This window comes from Haematobia irritans, chromosome 2 (assembly GCF_050003625.1).
Source record: "Haematobia irritans isolate KBUSLIRL chromosome 2, ASM5000362v1, whole genome shotgun sequence".
Lineage (NCBI taxonomy): Eukaryota > Metazoa > Arthropoda > Insecta > Diptera > Muscidae > Haematobia > Haematobia irritans.
Window position 1 is genome coordinate 71,255,541 of NC_134398.1, and position 18,670 is coordinate 71,274,210.

Here is an 18,670-nt window from a genome sequence, read left to right on the forward strand (position 1 = left end):
TTTTATATGGAGTTATAATACCGTAAACCAATTTTCGTTCAATTCTGATCACTGGAGAAAAAGTTACATAACATTGCATATATGCAATTTCATACAGATAATCCATTTCTTTAGTGCACGATGTTATCTCTATATACATATTACACGCAGAGGAGGAATGTGATCACATCAAACATGTTTTATGTGAAAAATTTTATTACTGGTTGGGAAAAATGGAACACTTTTTACTACAAAAATGTTGATTTCTCGCCAAACATAAAATGTTTGCCAAAATCAGATACATAATAATGGCATGGTTGCGACAAACATGTTACATGATCCCCATCGAAAACTAATATTTTGCTCTCGGAACATGTTTGAGGTGATCATACTCCTTCTCGGGGTGCAGTGTTAAAAGTCAAACTTTTGGTATTCTAAATAATTTTTGGCTTTTTTGATGCACAGCTAGTTTCGCATTTTTGCATTTAACACAAAAGGAAGTCAAAATTTTTTTTGTTTATTTATTTACCTATCAAAACGTTATAATATTCCATTATCTAATAAAATTGGCAACATATTTATATAAATTTTTATACCCACCACCATAGAATGGTGATGGGGGTATAATAAGTTTGTCATTCCGTTTGTAACACATCGAAATATCGATTTCCGACTATATAAAGTATATATATTCTTGATCAGGGAGAAATTCTAAGACGATATAACGATGTCCGTCTGTCCGTCTGTCTGTCTGTCTGTCTGTCTGTTGTAATCACGCTACAGTCTTCAATAATGAAGCAATCGTGCTGAAATTTTGCACAAACTCGTCTTTTGTCTGCAGGCAGGTCAAGTTCGAAGATGGGCTATATCGGTCCAGGTTTTGATATAGTCCCCATATAAACCGACCTCCCGATTTGGGGTCTTGGGCTTATAGAAATCGTAGTTTTTATCCAATTTGCCTGAAATTTGAAATCTAGAGGTATTTTATGACCATAAAGAGGTGTGCCAAAAATGGTGAGTATCGGTCCATGTTTTGGTATAGCCCCCATATAGACCGATCTGCCGATTTTAATTTTTGGGCTTATAGAAACCGCAGTTTTTATTCAATTTACTTGAAATTGGAAATCTAGAGGTATTGTAGGACCACAAATACGTGTGCCAAAAATTGTGAGTATCGGTCCTTGTTTTGGTATAGCCCCCATATAAAACGACCTCCCGATTTTGGGTCTTGGGCTTATAGAAACCGTAGTTTCTATCCAATTTGTCTGAAATTGTATATCTAGAGGTATTTTAGGACCATAAAGAGGTGTGCCGAAAATGGTGAGTATCGGTCCCAATTTTGGTATAGCCCCCATATAGACCGATTTCCCGATTTTACTTCTTGGGCTTCTAGAATCCGAAGTTTTTATCCTATTTGCCTGAAATTGGAAATCTAGAGGTATTGTAGGACCACAAATATGTGTGCCAAAAATTGTGAGTATCGGTCCATGTTTTGGTATGGTCTCCGTATAAAACGACCTCCCGATTTGGGGTCTTGGGCTTATAGAAACCGTAGTTTTTATCCAATTTGTTTGAAATTGGAAATCTTGAGGTATTTTAGGACCATAGAGAGGTGTGCCGAAAATGGTGAGTATCGGTCCATATTTTGGTATAGCCCCCATATAGACCGATTGCCCGATTTTACTTCTTGGGCTTCTAGAATCCGAAGTTTTCATCCTATTTGCCTGAAATTGGAAATCTAGAGGTATTTTCGGGTCATAAAGTGGTGTTCCGAAAACGGTGAGTATCGGTCCATATTTTAGTATAGCCCCCATAAGAACGATCTCCCGATTTAACTCCTTGGGCTTCTAGAAACCGTAGTTTTTATCTGACATGCCTGAAATTGTAAATATTCTGGTATTTTAGGCTCACAAAAACGTGTATGGGATTAAGTTTTTATCGGTCCATTTGGTAATGCCTCAATATAGACCGACTTCACTTCTTGAGGGTGTAGAAGGCGCACTGATCATGAAAATTGCTTGAAACTCAATGAAAATTTTCCAGATTTTACTTCTACAGATTTAAGAATTCAAATCAAGACGTTATTTTATAATTTTCTTGCACACTTACAAGAGATGTTAATGATTCCTCTAAAACTCAAACAAAAATGGTTCTTATAAATCGAGAATCTGATATAGCCCTCATAGGTGAAAATTTATTTTCGGGCGGTGTCCTCAAGTTCTCAAGCCCTCCTGAAATTTCAAAGGAAACCCTAATATTTGGTTCATGGTGGTGGGTATTTAAGATTCGGCCCGGCCGAATTTACTGCTGTACACACAAAAAATTATGACCAACATTTTTTCAATTAAACACTTAATTGAATTTGGAAACGGATTCAATTAATATGTTAATTGATTCAATTAATTATTTAATCAAATCCGAATAAAAACCAATTAAAAAAATAATTGATATTTGTTACGTTTCCAATTAAAATATTAATTGATTCAATCAATTTGTTAAGCAATTCGGAAATAATTTTCAATTACAAACGTGATTGACATTTTTTCCGTTTCCAATTACACATGTGATTGATCCAATCACCTTTGTGATTGAAATTGAATAATTTTGAGCAATGGAAAGAGCGAAAAGAGAACAAGAGAATGGGTATTTATTCAACAAGGTATGACGGAGAGATCAGTCTGTTGAAGTAACTCATAACGAACGGTTGGGTTTTTGTTTTTCGCGTAAATTGAAAAACATGATTGGCGACATTCTGTCTGCTGCATTAAAATGTGTGCATAAATATTTTGAACGCAACAACAAATCATAGCAAAGGGTTGAAATAAATAAAGTGTGCAACAACAAATGGCCACGTGGTAAAGGTTTGACAAAAACATATGAGAGAACGCATTTGAAATTACCTGTGTTTGTGTTTTGTGGTATTGTAAAAATGGAAAACAATCTACGTTTATTGAAGGTAAGAAATTATGAAATGTGAATACCGTTTTCCATTGAAGCCTGTTTACATTAAACGGCTTCAATGGAATATATATATATTTTTTTTTCATTTCTTTTAGTGACCAATTTTATTTCGTGAAATTGACCAATCAATCCCATCAACTCCACCATTTTATCAAATATATAAGAATATGTTTGCAATAAAAAAGTGGGTACCGTATTGATCTTTTAAAATTATAAATTTTTTTCACTCCTAGTTTTCTTAAAACCAAGAGCGGTATGGGTTTGTTGGAAGATTCACCTTGAAGTTGCGAAGTGGCGTTGGCATTAAATTGCATTTTTGTTTTACCTGCCTTTTTCAGTTTGAACCCAAGTAGAGAGCAGTATATCTGATATATAAACTAATGAGCTGAATTATGTAATGGTAAAAAAGTTCTTTCTTTTGGATTTAAAAATATGAAAAATATCCGAAAATAATAAAAATATGTATTTTCCATTTATATTTTTAACTATTTCCAGAATTTGCAAAGTATCATCAATATAATACCAAATAGTACATTGCTTTCCCATTATTTTTTGACTTTGATTGGTTCAAATTTTAATAGACGATTTCAATGTGCGGAAATTTTGGAAAGGAATTGTTACTAAAATTAAATTACCGAACTCCTTAATACACCTTTTTATGCTAAAAGACTACAACTGCAAAAGAAGATTATAAATCTGCAACCTGGAACTAAGAATTGAACTTGATATTCTATGCAGGTAATATTTAACAAAATTAACTTTTAATTGAACAAAATTAAATTCGAATTATTCTGTTTACTTTCAGAAAAACTAATTTAGCTTACAGTCTGCTGATTTATTGGAAATCTAGGCGCATCTACATATTAGAAGGAACATGCTAACATGGTTATTAGCTAATGATTTATATAATTTATTTTTTCACCCTATAGTTGTTATTGATAGTAATTGTATTTGTAAGTTATGTTAGAACAAAACACAAATGAAAAGAACCAAATTTATTTGTCTTTTGCATAATTAAAAAAATAATAAAATATTAAATATTATAAGAAACACATATTTTCTTTTATTTCAAATAAAACTATAAATTTTTATAAATAAAAAATTTTTTGATCGAAATATATAAATTTTTTGATCGAAATTTATAACCAATTTCAATTAATTATTTAATTGAATGAATCAAATAGTTGATTGATTTTTGTCGCGAAATTAATTAAAATTTTAATTGATTCAATTAAAACTGTGATTGAATTTTATGTTAAAAATCAATCACGTTTTTAATTGATTCAATTACACAATTAATTGATTCCGTGACAAAAGTCAATTAAATTTTTAATTGAAAATCGTGTTGGTTTTCAATCAAAATGGGTGATTGATACTATCATTTTCGTGATTGAAGACATTTCAATTAAAAAAATGATTGAATCCGCGATTTTCGTGATTGAAATCAAAAAATTTTTTTTTGTGTGTATATACTTGTTTATAGTAATATGTACCGTTATTGAATGAATTATATGACTAAATATTAATTTAGATATATACAAATATACAATTTATATATAAAACTCAAATATAATTATATTAGGAGCTCATCAATTTTTGCTAAGAAAAAATCCTTTATTCTCGTTTTATTTAAAGGCAAAGCATTAAAATTGACTGTACCGGAATACTCAATTCTTTGTTTAGTGGTTTCACTTCTGCAAAACGCTACTCTTAAATGACCTCTGTCACGAGTTTTGAATATATGGTGGTTAGGCATAAACGAGATTGTATGGTGCTCCATTGCATGAAACATTTATAAACATATACATACAATTGAAAGCTATGAATTCCAAAAATGGGTAATATAGTTGGAAACACTTCAGTGTATAATGATACAGAAGGGTACCTCAAAGGTAGATTTCCCACAGGCTTTAAAGCCTTGTTCTGCATCTTTTGCAAACTTCTAAGTTCCGTAGATCTATTGCGTGTATAACAAATCGCTAGGTACACGCAAAAAAATAATTCTTTCCTCCCAAACGAAATTTTAGACAAACAATGATCGTTTCTCGTTTGCTTTTCGCTGTAAGGAAGTTTATTTGGATGAAAACTATATACGTTTTGTGATAAACGTTTATTCTTTTCCAGGATGTAAAAACAATTTCAAAAAGACTAACTCAAAAAACAATATTTTTTGGCTAATTGCATTTTCCCTCACATCTTTCTCACTTCCACGAGTTGTTTCTAGTTCTTAGCACTTTTCTCTGTAATGCAAATAATGTAGAAGAAATTATTCGATTTTATATTTTTTTTTGTTTTAAATTTTACCTTGCGCCTGGATGGAGAATCGAACCGCGGACCATGCAATTTGTAAGGCAACACACTAATCACTGAGCTACGTAGCTGTTATTGTCATCAGTAGACAATTATTAAGTTATATTATTAAGTTATATTTATATAGCATAGTTTGCGGCGCCCACGAGCCGATTAAACAAATTTTATTTAACAGAAACATACATTTAGTTGGGCACCGTGGAGCAGTGATTGGTACGTCCGCCTTGCATACCAAGGGTCCTGGGTTCGATCACTGCAGGACCGAACACCAAATGTTTTTTTACGTATATTCCAGATATGTTCGGAAGATTCCGAAAATGTGTTCAACATTACATACTACTATATTAAATGTTTACTATGAAACTGTAAAATGTGTCTAATTAAAGTATTAAAGTCAGAAAAAAACAGTGCTTGATATAAACGAAATGGGCTGTGAAAGTTTAAAATTTTCGAAGAAATTCAAAAAACTCTTACAAAAGAAAAACGTTTTCGGAACACGTTTTCCAAACGTTTTTTTCCTTTGCGTGCAGTAAAACAAAAACAAATTTTCTCTTGGTTGTAAATATGTGTATTTGTCCGTAATCCGTCAAATTCTGTTGCTCTTATTGGTTGGTTTGCTTGTGTGTGTGTGCTTGCACTAATGGAAAAAATGGCGTTTAACAATCGTGAACGGACGTTGTCAAAATGAAACGGAAACGTTCACAAAAAACCAAAACGGAATGTTCACGATTTCGTCCACGGGCATTCACGATTTCATGAACGGCATTCGTTTTTCTTTGGCCATGAAAAGTCTTAAAATAATCGTTAGACGCTGTTATGCCATAACGGAATCTTAGATGCCTTCTCATTTACACTGCAACTATAAGCGCTTCTCGAAGATCTGATAGTCATGCACGTTTCGCTTCTACAAGCAGGCAATTTTACATGCTTCAAAGAGAGCATTTTTGCATACCCACAATTTCGCACGCTATTAATAATATTAAAACATATTAAAATGCGTAACATTTATGTCCCATAATTGTATTAGAAAAAGCTTACTTTTTTATTAATGTATTAAGAAAATGTGTATAAAAAGTTTGGTTCATAGTTTCTTAGCAAGTAAAACATTAAAATATCTCTACGTTTCTTACCTATAAAATTAGGAAAAATATAGGTAACCACAGAAAACATCAGCAAAATCTTTTATTTTTCTTCTCGCAATTACGTTTGATTAGTCGTTATATTGATCGTTCACATTTCATTAATATTTGGAAAACTTTATTTTTCGAGTTTTCGACTTGTTCAAAATTTAATAATGGGGATGATATTTATGTATGCTCATACATATCTATGTCGAATTTTTGACCATTTTCTTTAAAATTCGATTTTGCAAATTTTCAAAATGATAAAAAATCCAGTTAGTAGAATTTGTGTATTACAAAAAGTCGACTTCGACATTTCGATTAATCGAAAAATTGATTTGAATTACTAATGGTAAAAAATTCGGGCTTTAAACTAAAATAAAGCAAACAAATTTTTACCAATTCTTAAAATTCCGAAAAATGTTTTATAAGTGAGAGAAAAAATAGCAAAAATTAAAAAGAGGAAAGGATTTTTACCGCACTGAAAAAAATGTTGTCGTGAGGTCAAAGATTTCATGTCTTTAAAATACGAATGCAAATTTTTCTTAGCATGGAAGACGCATTTCTCTAATATAAAGTTTTTTTTCCTTGTCCAAAAGTCGATAAACTTTTCAATGAAGTCGTATTGTCCTTATAATTAAGTGATTTCACTTAAAACTGGGTATTATAACATGAAAGAAAACATGTTTGGGCTAAGGTCAACTTGACTTTAATAATTCAGAAAAATTCATTAAGTTTAATGAAAATGTCTTTAAATTTGTTGTCTTTTTGCATCTTGACTACAAAGCAAAAAATCGTTCAAATATAGGACATGTTTTTCAAAACTTTATTTTAAAGAAGTTTTTTACTTGAAACGTAGAATAATTTCTACTGGAGGTCGAGTCTGAATTTGGAAAATAAAGTTGTCGTTAACTCGTTTTTAAAGGACTTTGATAGCATATGAAGAAAAAAAGCTGAAAAAGTGAAAAATTAAAATTTTCTTCCTAGAAGCAAGTACACAAAACCCAAATTTAAAAGAGAATTGTGTCTTAAAAGTATCCTTACTTGTATTCTCCGCTTCTTTGGCTCGGAATCAATACCAAAATTTTTAAAGTAACGACAAAATCTTTGGAACCGGGCATGCTTTTTTTCAGTGCGTGAACCACTTTGTAGATCTTCATTTTTGATTCCATCTTAAATTTTTCAAATATGTTGAATGCCATATATAAAGGTTTACATTCCCATATGCATATATTTAAATCTGAACAGATTTGGAAACAAATTTTTTCACTTCTAAAAAATCTCTCTCCCGGCTCATGCACCGAAAAAAAGTAAACTGTTTTATAGGAAGAATGAACTACTTCGCATGAAAATTGAAGTAAATTTTACTCCACATTTTGAGATTTCCACAAAGCGTTGTTAATTTAATGCCCTTTTGTACTTTTTAACTGCAGTTCACGAAATTACATCCTCTCATAGAAGAAAAAATTAACTAAAAGTAAAGAAGAAAATCTTTGGCGCCAAATCATGACCATTTTAACCATACAGTAGTTCATTCTTACTATTTTCGGGAATCGTACGAAAATCTTCTTTTGCTGTAGTTCATATTGAACTTATGTGTACGGTCATTGAACTTTATACTTATGTGTACGGTCATTGAACTTTATTTCATAATATTTTTGAGGCTTACTTAAAAAAAGTAAAATTTCATTAAGTTGTGGAAAATTTCAGAAGAAATAACAAAATTTAATTTCTGGCATATAATTTTTTTTCTAATAAAAATAAGTTAAATTTAGCGTTAATTTAACTACGGAAATTTTTTTCTGTGTGCCCTGGAACGGAATAGAAAGAAAACAAGTATATACAGCAGTAAGTTCGGCCGGGCCGAATCTTAAATACCCACCACCATGAACCAATTATTAGGGTTTCCTTTGAAATTTCAGGAGGGCTTGAGGACTTGAGGACACTTCCCGATGATAAATTTAAAGATTTCACCTATGAGGACTATATCAGATTCTGGATTTAGTTCTAAATTTCAGGCAAATTGGATAAAAACTACGAATTCTATAAGCCCAAAAAGAACAAGTAAGGAAAGTCTAAAGTCGGGCAGGGCCGACTATATTATACCCTGCACCACTTTGTAGATCTAAATTTTCGATACCATATCACATCCGTCAAATGTGTTGGGTGCTATATATAAAGGTTTGTTCCAAATACGTACATTTAAATATCACTCGATCTGGACAGAATTTGATAGACTTCTACAAAATCTATAGACTCAAAATTTAAGTCGGCTAATGCTCTAGGGAGAACACAATGTTAGTAAAAAAATATGGGAAACGTTTAAATCTGAAACAATTTTAAGGAAACTTTGAAAAAGTTTATTTATGATTTATCACTCGATATAAATGTATTATTTAGAAGTTTTGGAAAATTAGAGTCTTTTTACAACTTTTCGACTAAGCAGTGGCGATTTTACAAGGAAAATGGTGGTATTTTGACCATTTTTGTCGAAATCAGAAAAACATATATATGGGAGCTATATCTAACTCTTAACCGATTTCACCCAAATTTGGCGCGCATAGCAACAATGCTAATTCTTCTCCCTGTGCAAAATTTCAACTAAATCGGAGCAAAAAATCGGCCTCCGTGGTCATATGAGTGTAAATCGGGCGAAAGCTATATATGGGAGATATATCTAAATCTGAACCGATTTCAACCAAATTTAGCACGCATAGCTACAATGCTAATTCTACTCCTTGTGCAAAATTTCAACTAAATCGGACCAAAAAATTGGCCTCTGTGGTCATATGAGTGTAAATCGGGCGAAAGCTATATATTGGTGCTATATCTAAATCCGAACCTATTTCAACCAAATTTTGCACGCATAGCTACAATGCTAATTCTACTCCCTGTGCAAAATTTCAACTAAATCGGAGCAAAAAATAAGCCTCTGTGGTCATATGAGTGTAAATCGGGCGAAAGCTATATATGGGAGCTATATCTAAATCTGAACCGATTTCAACCAAATTTGGCACGCATAGCTACAATGCTAATTCTACTCCCTGTGCAAAATTTCAACCAAATTGGGGTAAAACTCTGGCTTCTGGGACCGTATTAGTCCATATCGGGCGAAAGATATATATGGGAGCTATATCCAAATCTGAACCGATTTTAATAAAATTTTGCACACTTAACTACAGTACTAATTGTTCTTCTTGTGCAAACTTTTAAGTAAATTAGGGTAAAACTCTGGCTTCTGGGGCCATATAAGTCCATATCGGGCGAAATATATATATGGGAGCTATATCTAAATCTGAACCGATTTCTTCCAAAATCAATAGGTATCTATTCTGAGCCAAAACACATACTTGTGCCAAATTTGAAGTCGATTGGACTAAAACTGCGACCTAGACTTTGATTACAAAAATGTGTTCACGGACAGACGGACAGACGGACAGACGGACATCGCTATATCGACTCATGAGCCCACCCTGAGCATTTTTGCCAAAGACACCATGTGTCTATCTCGTCTCCTTCTGGGTGTTGCAAACATATGCACTAACTTATAATACCCTGTTCCACAGTGTGGAGCAGGGTATAAAAATCGGGAGATCGGTTTATATGGGGACTATACCAAAACATGGACCGCTACTCACCATTTTTGGCACACCTCTTTATGGTTCTAAAATACCTCTAGAATTTGAAATTGAGGCAATTGGATAAAAACTACGGATTCTATAAGCCCAAGAAGTAAAGTCGGGAGATCGGTCTATATGGGGGCTATACCAAAACATGGACCGACACTCACCATTTTTGGCACACCTCTTCAAGGTCCCAAAATATCTCTAGATTTTCAATTTCGCGCAAATTGGATGAAAACTACGGTTTCTATAAGCGAAAGACCCCAAATCGGGAGGTCGGTTTATATGGGGGCTATACCAAACCATGGACCGACACTCACCATTTTTGGCACACCTCTTCAAGGTCCCAAAATACCTCTAGATTTTCAATTTCGCGCAAATTGGATGAAAACTACGGTTTCTATAAGCGAAAGACCCCAAATCGGGAGGTCGGTTTATATGGGGGCTATACCAAAACATGGACCGACACTCACCATTTTTGGCACACCTCTTCAAGGTCCCAAAATATCTCTAGATTTTCAATTTCGCGCAAATTGGATGAAAACTACGGTTTCTATAAGCGAAAGACCCCAAATCGGGAGGTCGGTTTATATGGGGGCTATACCAAAACATGGCCCGATATAGCCCATCTTCGAACTTGACCTGCGCGCAGACAAAAGACGATTCTGTGCCAAATTTCAGGACGATAGCTCCATTATTGAATGCTGTAGCGTGATTACAACAGACAGCCAGACAGACAGACAGACAGACGGACAGACGGACATGCTTATATCGTCTTAGAATTTCTCCCTGATCAAGAATATATATACTTTATATAGTCGGAAATCGATATTTCGATGCGTTACAAACGGAATGACAAACTTATTATACCCCGTCACCATTCTATGGTGGTGGGTATAAAAACGAGTGAGTGAAGAGGAAAGTCGGACGGGCCGACAATATTATACCCTACACTACCCCTACTAAATTAGTAAACCTACTTATTTGGGGGTATTACTACAATAAGTTTGTGAGATAAATCTGGATCGCATGCGATGTGACAGATGCCTCCCACTTTTTCCCATATCTGTATATAAAAAAATTAGGGGTTACATGTTTACGGGAGCTATATCTAAATCTGAACTGATTTCAACAAAATTTTGAATGTATAGCTAGATTGTACTCCCTGTGCAAACTTTGGCCTCTGTGGTCATATGAGGGTATATCGGGTGAAAGATAAATATCTGAACCGATTTCTTCCAACACTCACTCTGACCGAAAATACATATTTGTACCAAATTGGACAAAAACTGCGACCTAGAATTTGATTACAAAAATGTGTTCACAGGCAGACGGACATGGCCGGATCGAATTTAGTGCCGGCCCTGAGCAATGTTGCCAAATAAACCATGTGTCCATCTTGTTTCCATCTGCTTACTGCAGATCCCCTCAACAGAGCGGTTAAAGGTATAAAAGAGATACACTGCAAAAATATTGTTGTGAGACCAAAGATTTCTCTGATATAAAGTTTTTTTCCTTATCCAAAAGTCTATAAGCTTGTCAATGAAATCGGTTTGTTATAATTAAGTGATTCGACTTAAAAATGGGTATCTTTTCATTAAAAAACTTTTGTTTAACCAAGGCCAACTGGTTTTAATAATTCAGAAAAATTCTTCAAAATTAATGAAATCGGCTCTAAATTTGTTGACTTTTTTATCTTGATTACAAAGCAAAATAATTTCAAACATAAGTTATGTGTTTCAAACATTTAAAATTTCATTATTTTATATTTATTTAATTAAATGTTATTATTTGATGTAAATTGCGTGTCCTAATAGTTAGGCTGCATAATCTTTCATATTAGGTCAATATTTTTCAATATCAGTACATATGTGGAATATTAAAATTCTATATTCAAAAACTCTCGGAAACAAAAAAACTATGTTTTTGCCTACACTTAAAAAAAAAGTTTACTTGCATCCATAGATTTCGACCTTCCCTTAAGGATTTTGGTATTGATTTCGAGCAAAATATGCGGCTTCTTTAAAATAAAGACATTCCTGGCTTTAAATATAGGATCAATAAAATTAAAATTTGATACATATTTCATTCATCGAATTTTTATTCTCTTTTTGCAATATATTAATAGAGATATTTATGTAAGTTAAAACAACTTAATGCTTTTTGAGTTTTTTAAAAAAGGACAACGCGCGAGCATCCTTTATTGAATGACATTTAATTAAAAATTGAAATACAAAATGTTTGATAAAGGATGCCTTGTCTGATCTATTTGTGATTCGTACGCTAAAAGTGCGATGTTGGCACTATTGAAGCTGCAACGAGGAGTTGCTCTATGGTTTGCAATATTCCCGGAATTTCAAAGATTCAATATGAGAAACGAAATGTTTAGTTTTGCAACACTTGCATGGGGCATGGGTGAAGCAAATGAAAATGAAATTCTATGAATTTATGAAATACAATTAATTATGGTTACGTACAATATATTTCGTATTAACTTGTACAAACAAATTCCAATTTCAAAATCCGAATTATGCCAGGTACTTAAAAATAAAAACAGTTTTCTTAATGCTAAAAAAAAACTTTAAACCAAAGATGCAAATCCTTAAAATAAGGCTTAGCCTATATTTGAAGCGATTTTATCTTAAATTTAAAAATTCAATATGTCATTTGAGTTAAAGATGATTTCTTTAAATTAAAAATGTTTTTCTTTATTTTAAGGAAAAGATCTACAACTTCAGCAGAGAGACGGAAAATGTCTAGATTTGAGTCCTAAATTTAATGAAAAAAATTTTTGAAGCAAGGATTATAAACTTTCTTTTAATTAAAATGTCAATATTTTAAAGATTGTTAAGGACAAACATTGCGTAAATTTCGAGTCCTAAAATTTTCCATATTAGGTCAATATTTTTTTCAGTGTACCTTTGTTTTGTATTTGTCCGCCGCGAAATATTTTTTCGCCTACCGCCACACTATATCTCAAAAATGTTATGAACTAGAAGTAGTTATAAAGTTCAATGACCGTACAAATAAATTTACTGTACACTGTAAAGGAGGATACAAATTTTCGTACGATTCCTAAAGTAGTAAAAATGAACTACTGTATGGTTAAAATCCTAATGATTCTTTACTTTTGGTTCATTTTTCTTCTATGAGAGGGTGTAATTTTGTGAATTGCAATTAAAAAGTACACCAGGATATAACTTTCTCCTTGTTTTAACCACACATTGTGGACATTTCAAAATATGGAGAACAATTTTTGTTCAAATTTTTGCACGAGATAGTTAATTTTTTCCCATAAAGCTGTTTACTTTTTATTCTGGGTAGCAATTGCACCTAAATATGGTTAGCGACCGTAGTCAAATTCATAAGTTGGTTTAGGTATAATTCTCACAAGGGCAAAGCGTTAGCCTGCTACTCACTTGTCGACATTACTTTTAGTTTAATTGGTGTCATATTTCAACGCAAAATTGGTGTCAAAACAACTTTCCATTTCTAACAAAAATATTTTAATTTGGATAAATTTGTTTTCTGTGAAAATACTCGCATCTTTTCAGATCTTTATTTTTTTGTTCTTTGAGACCATCAAATTTCACAACGCAGTCATATACTCTTCATTGGGAAAAAATATTTTCTTCAATATTTCATGTTAGCCTGATACCGAAACAGGCAATTGACGTCCAAATGCATTATATCTTTAAATTAAAAATGTTCTTCTTTATTTTAAGGAAAAGATCTACAACTTAAGCAGAGAGACGCAAAATTTCAAGATTTGTGTCCTAAATTTAATGAAAAAAATTTTTGAAGCAAGGATTATAAACTTTCTTTTAATTAAAATGTCATTATTTTAAAGAATGTTAAGGACAAACATTGCGTTAGTTTCCATATTAGGTCAATATTTTTTTCAGTGTACCTTTGTTTTGTATTTGTTCGCCGCGGAACATTTTTTCGCCTACCGCCACATTATATCTCAAAAATGTTATGAACTAGATGTAGTTGTAAAGTTCAATGACCGTACAAATAAATTTACTCTACACTGTAAAGGAGGATACAAATTTCCGTACGATTCCTAAAGTAGTAAAAATGAACTACTGTATGGTTAAAATCCATATTCAATCATTTTTCTCATATGAGTTCATTTCATTCATTTTTCTTCTATGAGAGGGTGTAATTTTGTGAATTGCAATTAAAAAGTACACCAGGATATTACTTTCTCCTTCGTTTAACCACACATTGTGGTCATTTCAAAATATGGAGAACAATTTTTGTTCAAAGTTTTGCACGAGATAGTTAATTTTTCCCATAAAGCTGTTTACTTTTTATTCTGGGTAGCAATTGCACCTAAATAGGGTTACCGACCGTTGTCAAATTCATAAGTTGGTTTTAAGCATAATTCTCACAAGGGCAAAGCGTTAGCCTGCTACTCACTTGTCGACATTACTTTTAGTTTAATTGGTGTCATATTTCGACGACAAATTTGTGTCAAAACAAATTTCCATTTCTATAAGACAAAAATATTTTAATTTGGATAAATTTGTTTTCTGTGAAAATACTCGCATCTTTTCAGATCATTATTTTTTTGTTCTTTGAGACCATCAAAGACCATCACAACGCAGTCATATACTCTTCATTGGGAAAAATATTTTCTTCAATGTTATAATATTTTTGATTATGATCCTGTCCTTTTAATTTGCAAAGCAAAATATTTTCTTCCAATTTTTTTATTGAGTATAAGTTCACTAGCCGAATATTATTTTACACTTTGAATTTGATCATGATATACATATTAATTCTCTGTTTGTGATATATTTTCAGTGTACTATATATTCAATAAATAATTCTTGTTTGATTGACATCCTCTTGCACAATTTCAATTTCACTATCACCAATAAGTACCGTCGTTTCCATTTGACTCTTTAATCTTTTTGCTTTAAGTTTTAACCACTTCACTGCAATCTCAATGACATACTAAAGTAACAGAAAATCGTTGTTTTGATTTCGTAGCCAAAATAATATCCAAAACAAAATTTTGATCGAATTCACCACAGAAAACAAAAAGAAATCTTACTAAACCGGGTAGTTTGGAAGGTTTCTCCTTCACTTACTTCATCTGCTCCCGTATACCGTAGCACAAGACTACCAATTAAGACCACAATTAATGCCCCTACAAGTCCGGACACTGCCATGGCTAAAATGTCTCTGCATTTTATTCTCATATTTCGAAAGACAGCTACCGTTCGCTGCAATGTGAAAAGCTTTAGTTGAGCTTTCTTAATGAATTCAAAGCTAAGTTTTGTTTTATTTTTGGTTATTTTGATTTATGGTGCGCGACTTATAGATTGGACTGATAATTTGGACAATAAAAAGGTTACGATGATGTCTAGTTTGGTATTGTCCGTGAGGTTAACTTGCGGTGTACAATAAAATTCAATAATAGTCATAAATCATGTACTTTACAATGACAATAATATGAATAATTTCTTCTATAGATTTGGCGTTAAAAGAAACACTTGAACGCAATAAGATTGCACTTATTTGGAGTATTGAGGCTTTAAACTTTTAGCACTGATAAGATACCTGTGCAACATTTACATACTTAATTGCTGTATTTTTTTTTTTTTTGATAATAGTTTATATTGCACTGAAAAAAAAGCATACTCGGTTCCAAAGATTTTGTCTTTATTTTAAAAAATTTGGTATTGATTCCGAGCCAAAGAAGCGGAGAATACAAGTAAGGATACTTTTAAGACACAATTCTCTTTTAAATTTAGGTTTTGTGTACTTGCTTCTAGGAAGCAAATTTTAATTTTTCGCTTTCTCAGCTTTTTTTCTTCATATGCTATCAAAGTCCTTTAAAAACGAGTTAATAGCAACTTTATTTTCCAAATTAAGACTCGACTTCCAGTAGAAATTATGCTATGTTTGAAGTAAAAAACTTTTTAAAATAAAGTTTTGAAAAACATGTCCTATATTTGAACGATTTTTTGCTTTGTAGTGAAGATGCAAAAAGACAACAAATTTAAAAACAATTTCATTAAATTTAAAGAATTTTTCTGAATTATTAAAGTCAAGTTGACCTTAGCCTATAAATTTTTTCTTTCATGTTAAGATACCCATTTTTAAGTCAAATCACTTAATTATAAGGACAATACGACTTCATTGAAAAGTTTATCGACTTTTGGAGAAGGAAAATAACTTTATTTCAGAGAAATGCGTCTTCTATGCTAAGCAAAATTTGTATTCGTATTTTAAAGACATGAGATCTTTGACCTCACGACAATATTTTTTTCAGTGTGCATAGAATTCCAAGAGGTTTTTGTAAGACAATGAATTGGCACAGAAACGTTCTATGAAAGTAACGGCTGTTAAACAATGAAACAAACCTAAAACTTTAACCACCACAAAAATTTAATTTCCCTCCATGGTTGATGTGCATCTTTTTATTGGTTCAATTTAATTCTGAATTGTTTAAATTAAAACATTTACAAAATTGAAATTAATGTAGACCAATTTAAATTTACTTAAATTATATATCATTTAATTTGAATTCAATTTAATCAGGACATAAAAAACATCGTGTCGGTTCCGGGGCACACATAGGTACGGTGTTCCATATAGACACAGAGAAGGAATATGGACACCGCAAACATGTTTCAAGAGCCTAATGCGGTACGGTGTTCCATATAGACACAGAGAAGGAATATGGACACCGCAAACATGTTTCAAGAGCCTAATGCGATCTTTTACATCGACTCGGAGAAGAAATAGGATAATCGCAAACATGTTTCAAGAGCATAATCCTATTTTTGAATGGTAATATCTGTTTTTTGTTGAGAATTGCTCTCACTAAGGTGTGCAAAAGATGCGTTCCGAAGGGCCGAGTAAGTGGGGGGATGAGAACCGACGATCCTAGGATTCAAAATATCGGCATCCACAAGTAACACAATCACATTTTCATTCTCTTTTCGCGGTTTATTAATAAAGGTACTCACGTACAAACAAATGTCAGTTCAAAAATCCAAATTATAACAGATACTTCAAAGTAAAAACTGTTTTCTTAATACCAAAAAACTTTGAACCAAAGACGTTAAATCCTCAAAATAAGTCTTAGCCTATATTTCAAGCGTTTTTATCTTAAATCTAAAGTCTCAATATTTCAGTTAATTTAAGGACAATTTCTTTTAATGAAAAATGCGTTCCTTTACTTTTAGGAAAATTAGCCTTAGTTCAAAGCAGGGATCCGGAGCGGTCCATTTTTTTCGCTCCGCTCCGCTCCCGCTCCGGAGAAAAAAAAACCGCTCCGCTCCGAGAAAAAAAAAATCGCTCCGCTCCGCTCCTCTTCGAGAAAATTATAGTACAAACATTGAATTATTTGTTCAATTGAGTTTTATTTTATTTAGAAAAATCGGGCGGTACATATATGGGAGCTATAGCTAAATCTGAACCGATTTCGATGATTTTTTTGCACATATAGTTAGTGCTATAGAAGATTACATTTCGCCAACTTTGAGTAAGATCGGTTGATAAATAAGGGTTTTATGACCTAATTTGACAAAATCGGGCAATACATATATATGGGACCTATATCTAAATCTGAACCGATTTCGATGAAATTTTCAGACTTAAAGGGTGATACAGAAGATTATTTTGTGGTAAATTTGACGACGATCGGTTAGTAAAAAAAGTGCGACGTGAACCCATTTGTCGAAATCGGGCGATACATATATATGGGAGCTATATCTAAATTTGATCCGATTTCTTCCAAATTCAATAACGTTCGTCCTTGTGCCCAAAAAAAACTCCCTGTACCAAATTTCATCAAAATCGGTTAATAATTGCGACCGAAATCCTGTGAACAACAAATACATGGACAGACGGACGGATGGACGGACGGACGCCAAGCGCTAGATCGACTCAGGAGGTGATTCTGAGTCGATCGGTATATATTTTATGGGGTCTAAAATCAATATTTCTTGTAGGCACATTTTTTGGCAGATCAAACTTATTATACCCTAACCACTATGTGGTTTAGGGTATAATGACTTTAAAACAATGTGTTGAAATATTTTATTAATTTTGAAGATTTTTTCAGAAATATTAAATCCATTTTGACTTCATTAAAACGAAATTTGCATTCATGTTAGGATACACATTTTTATGTCGAATCACTTAGCTATAAGGACAGACAGACTTCATTGAAAAATTTAGACAAGGAAAAACTTTTTTTCAGAGAAATACGTCTTCTATTCTAAGCAAAATTCATATTCGTATTTTAAGCATGTGAAATATTTGGCCTCCCGACAATATTATTTGCGGTGCACTATCTACTATTTAATATGTGATAGAAACCAAATTTATGAAAATGGACCAAAATGGACCAAATTCTGTTTGGTCCGACAATCGGACCAAATTTAAAAATTAGAAATCTTTTGGACCAATTTTAGCCCGATCGGACCAAAACAGCAACGCTGATTGGAATTGAAAGTCTATACACAGAGTAGAAGTAACTACTCTCTGAAAGTTTTTTTTTTTTTGTTTTGCAACAGACGTAGAGAAGAGGTTTTGTTATATTTGTAATGTGTGTGTGTATGTTTATGTTTGCAACAACCTCCATCGACATCAGTCCGTGGTATACCTACGAATATTCTTACTCAGATCTAGTGTTACCTAATTTCGCTT

General features: G+C 32.5%; 1 protein-coding gene across 1 annotated transcript in view; it reads right to left on the minus strand.

Moving 5' to 3' along the window:
- The window catches only part of Gal (beta galactosidase), a 32,829-nt gene extending 17,511 nt beyond the window's left edge, over nt 1-15,318 (minus strand). Inside the window, exon 1 of the mRNA XM_075295248.1 lies at nt 15,097-15,318. Within this exon, the coding sequence (XP_075151363.1) occupies nt 15,097-15,207 (111 nt within the window). The 5' untranslated portion in view covers nt 15,208-15,318. The remainder of the gene's footprint in view (nt 1-15,096) is intronic.
- Nucleotides 15,319-18,670: the final 3,352 nt, after the last annotated feature.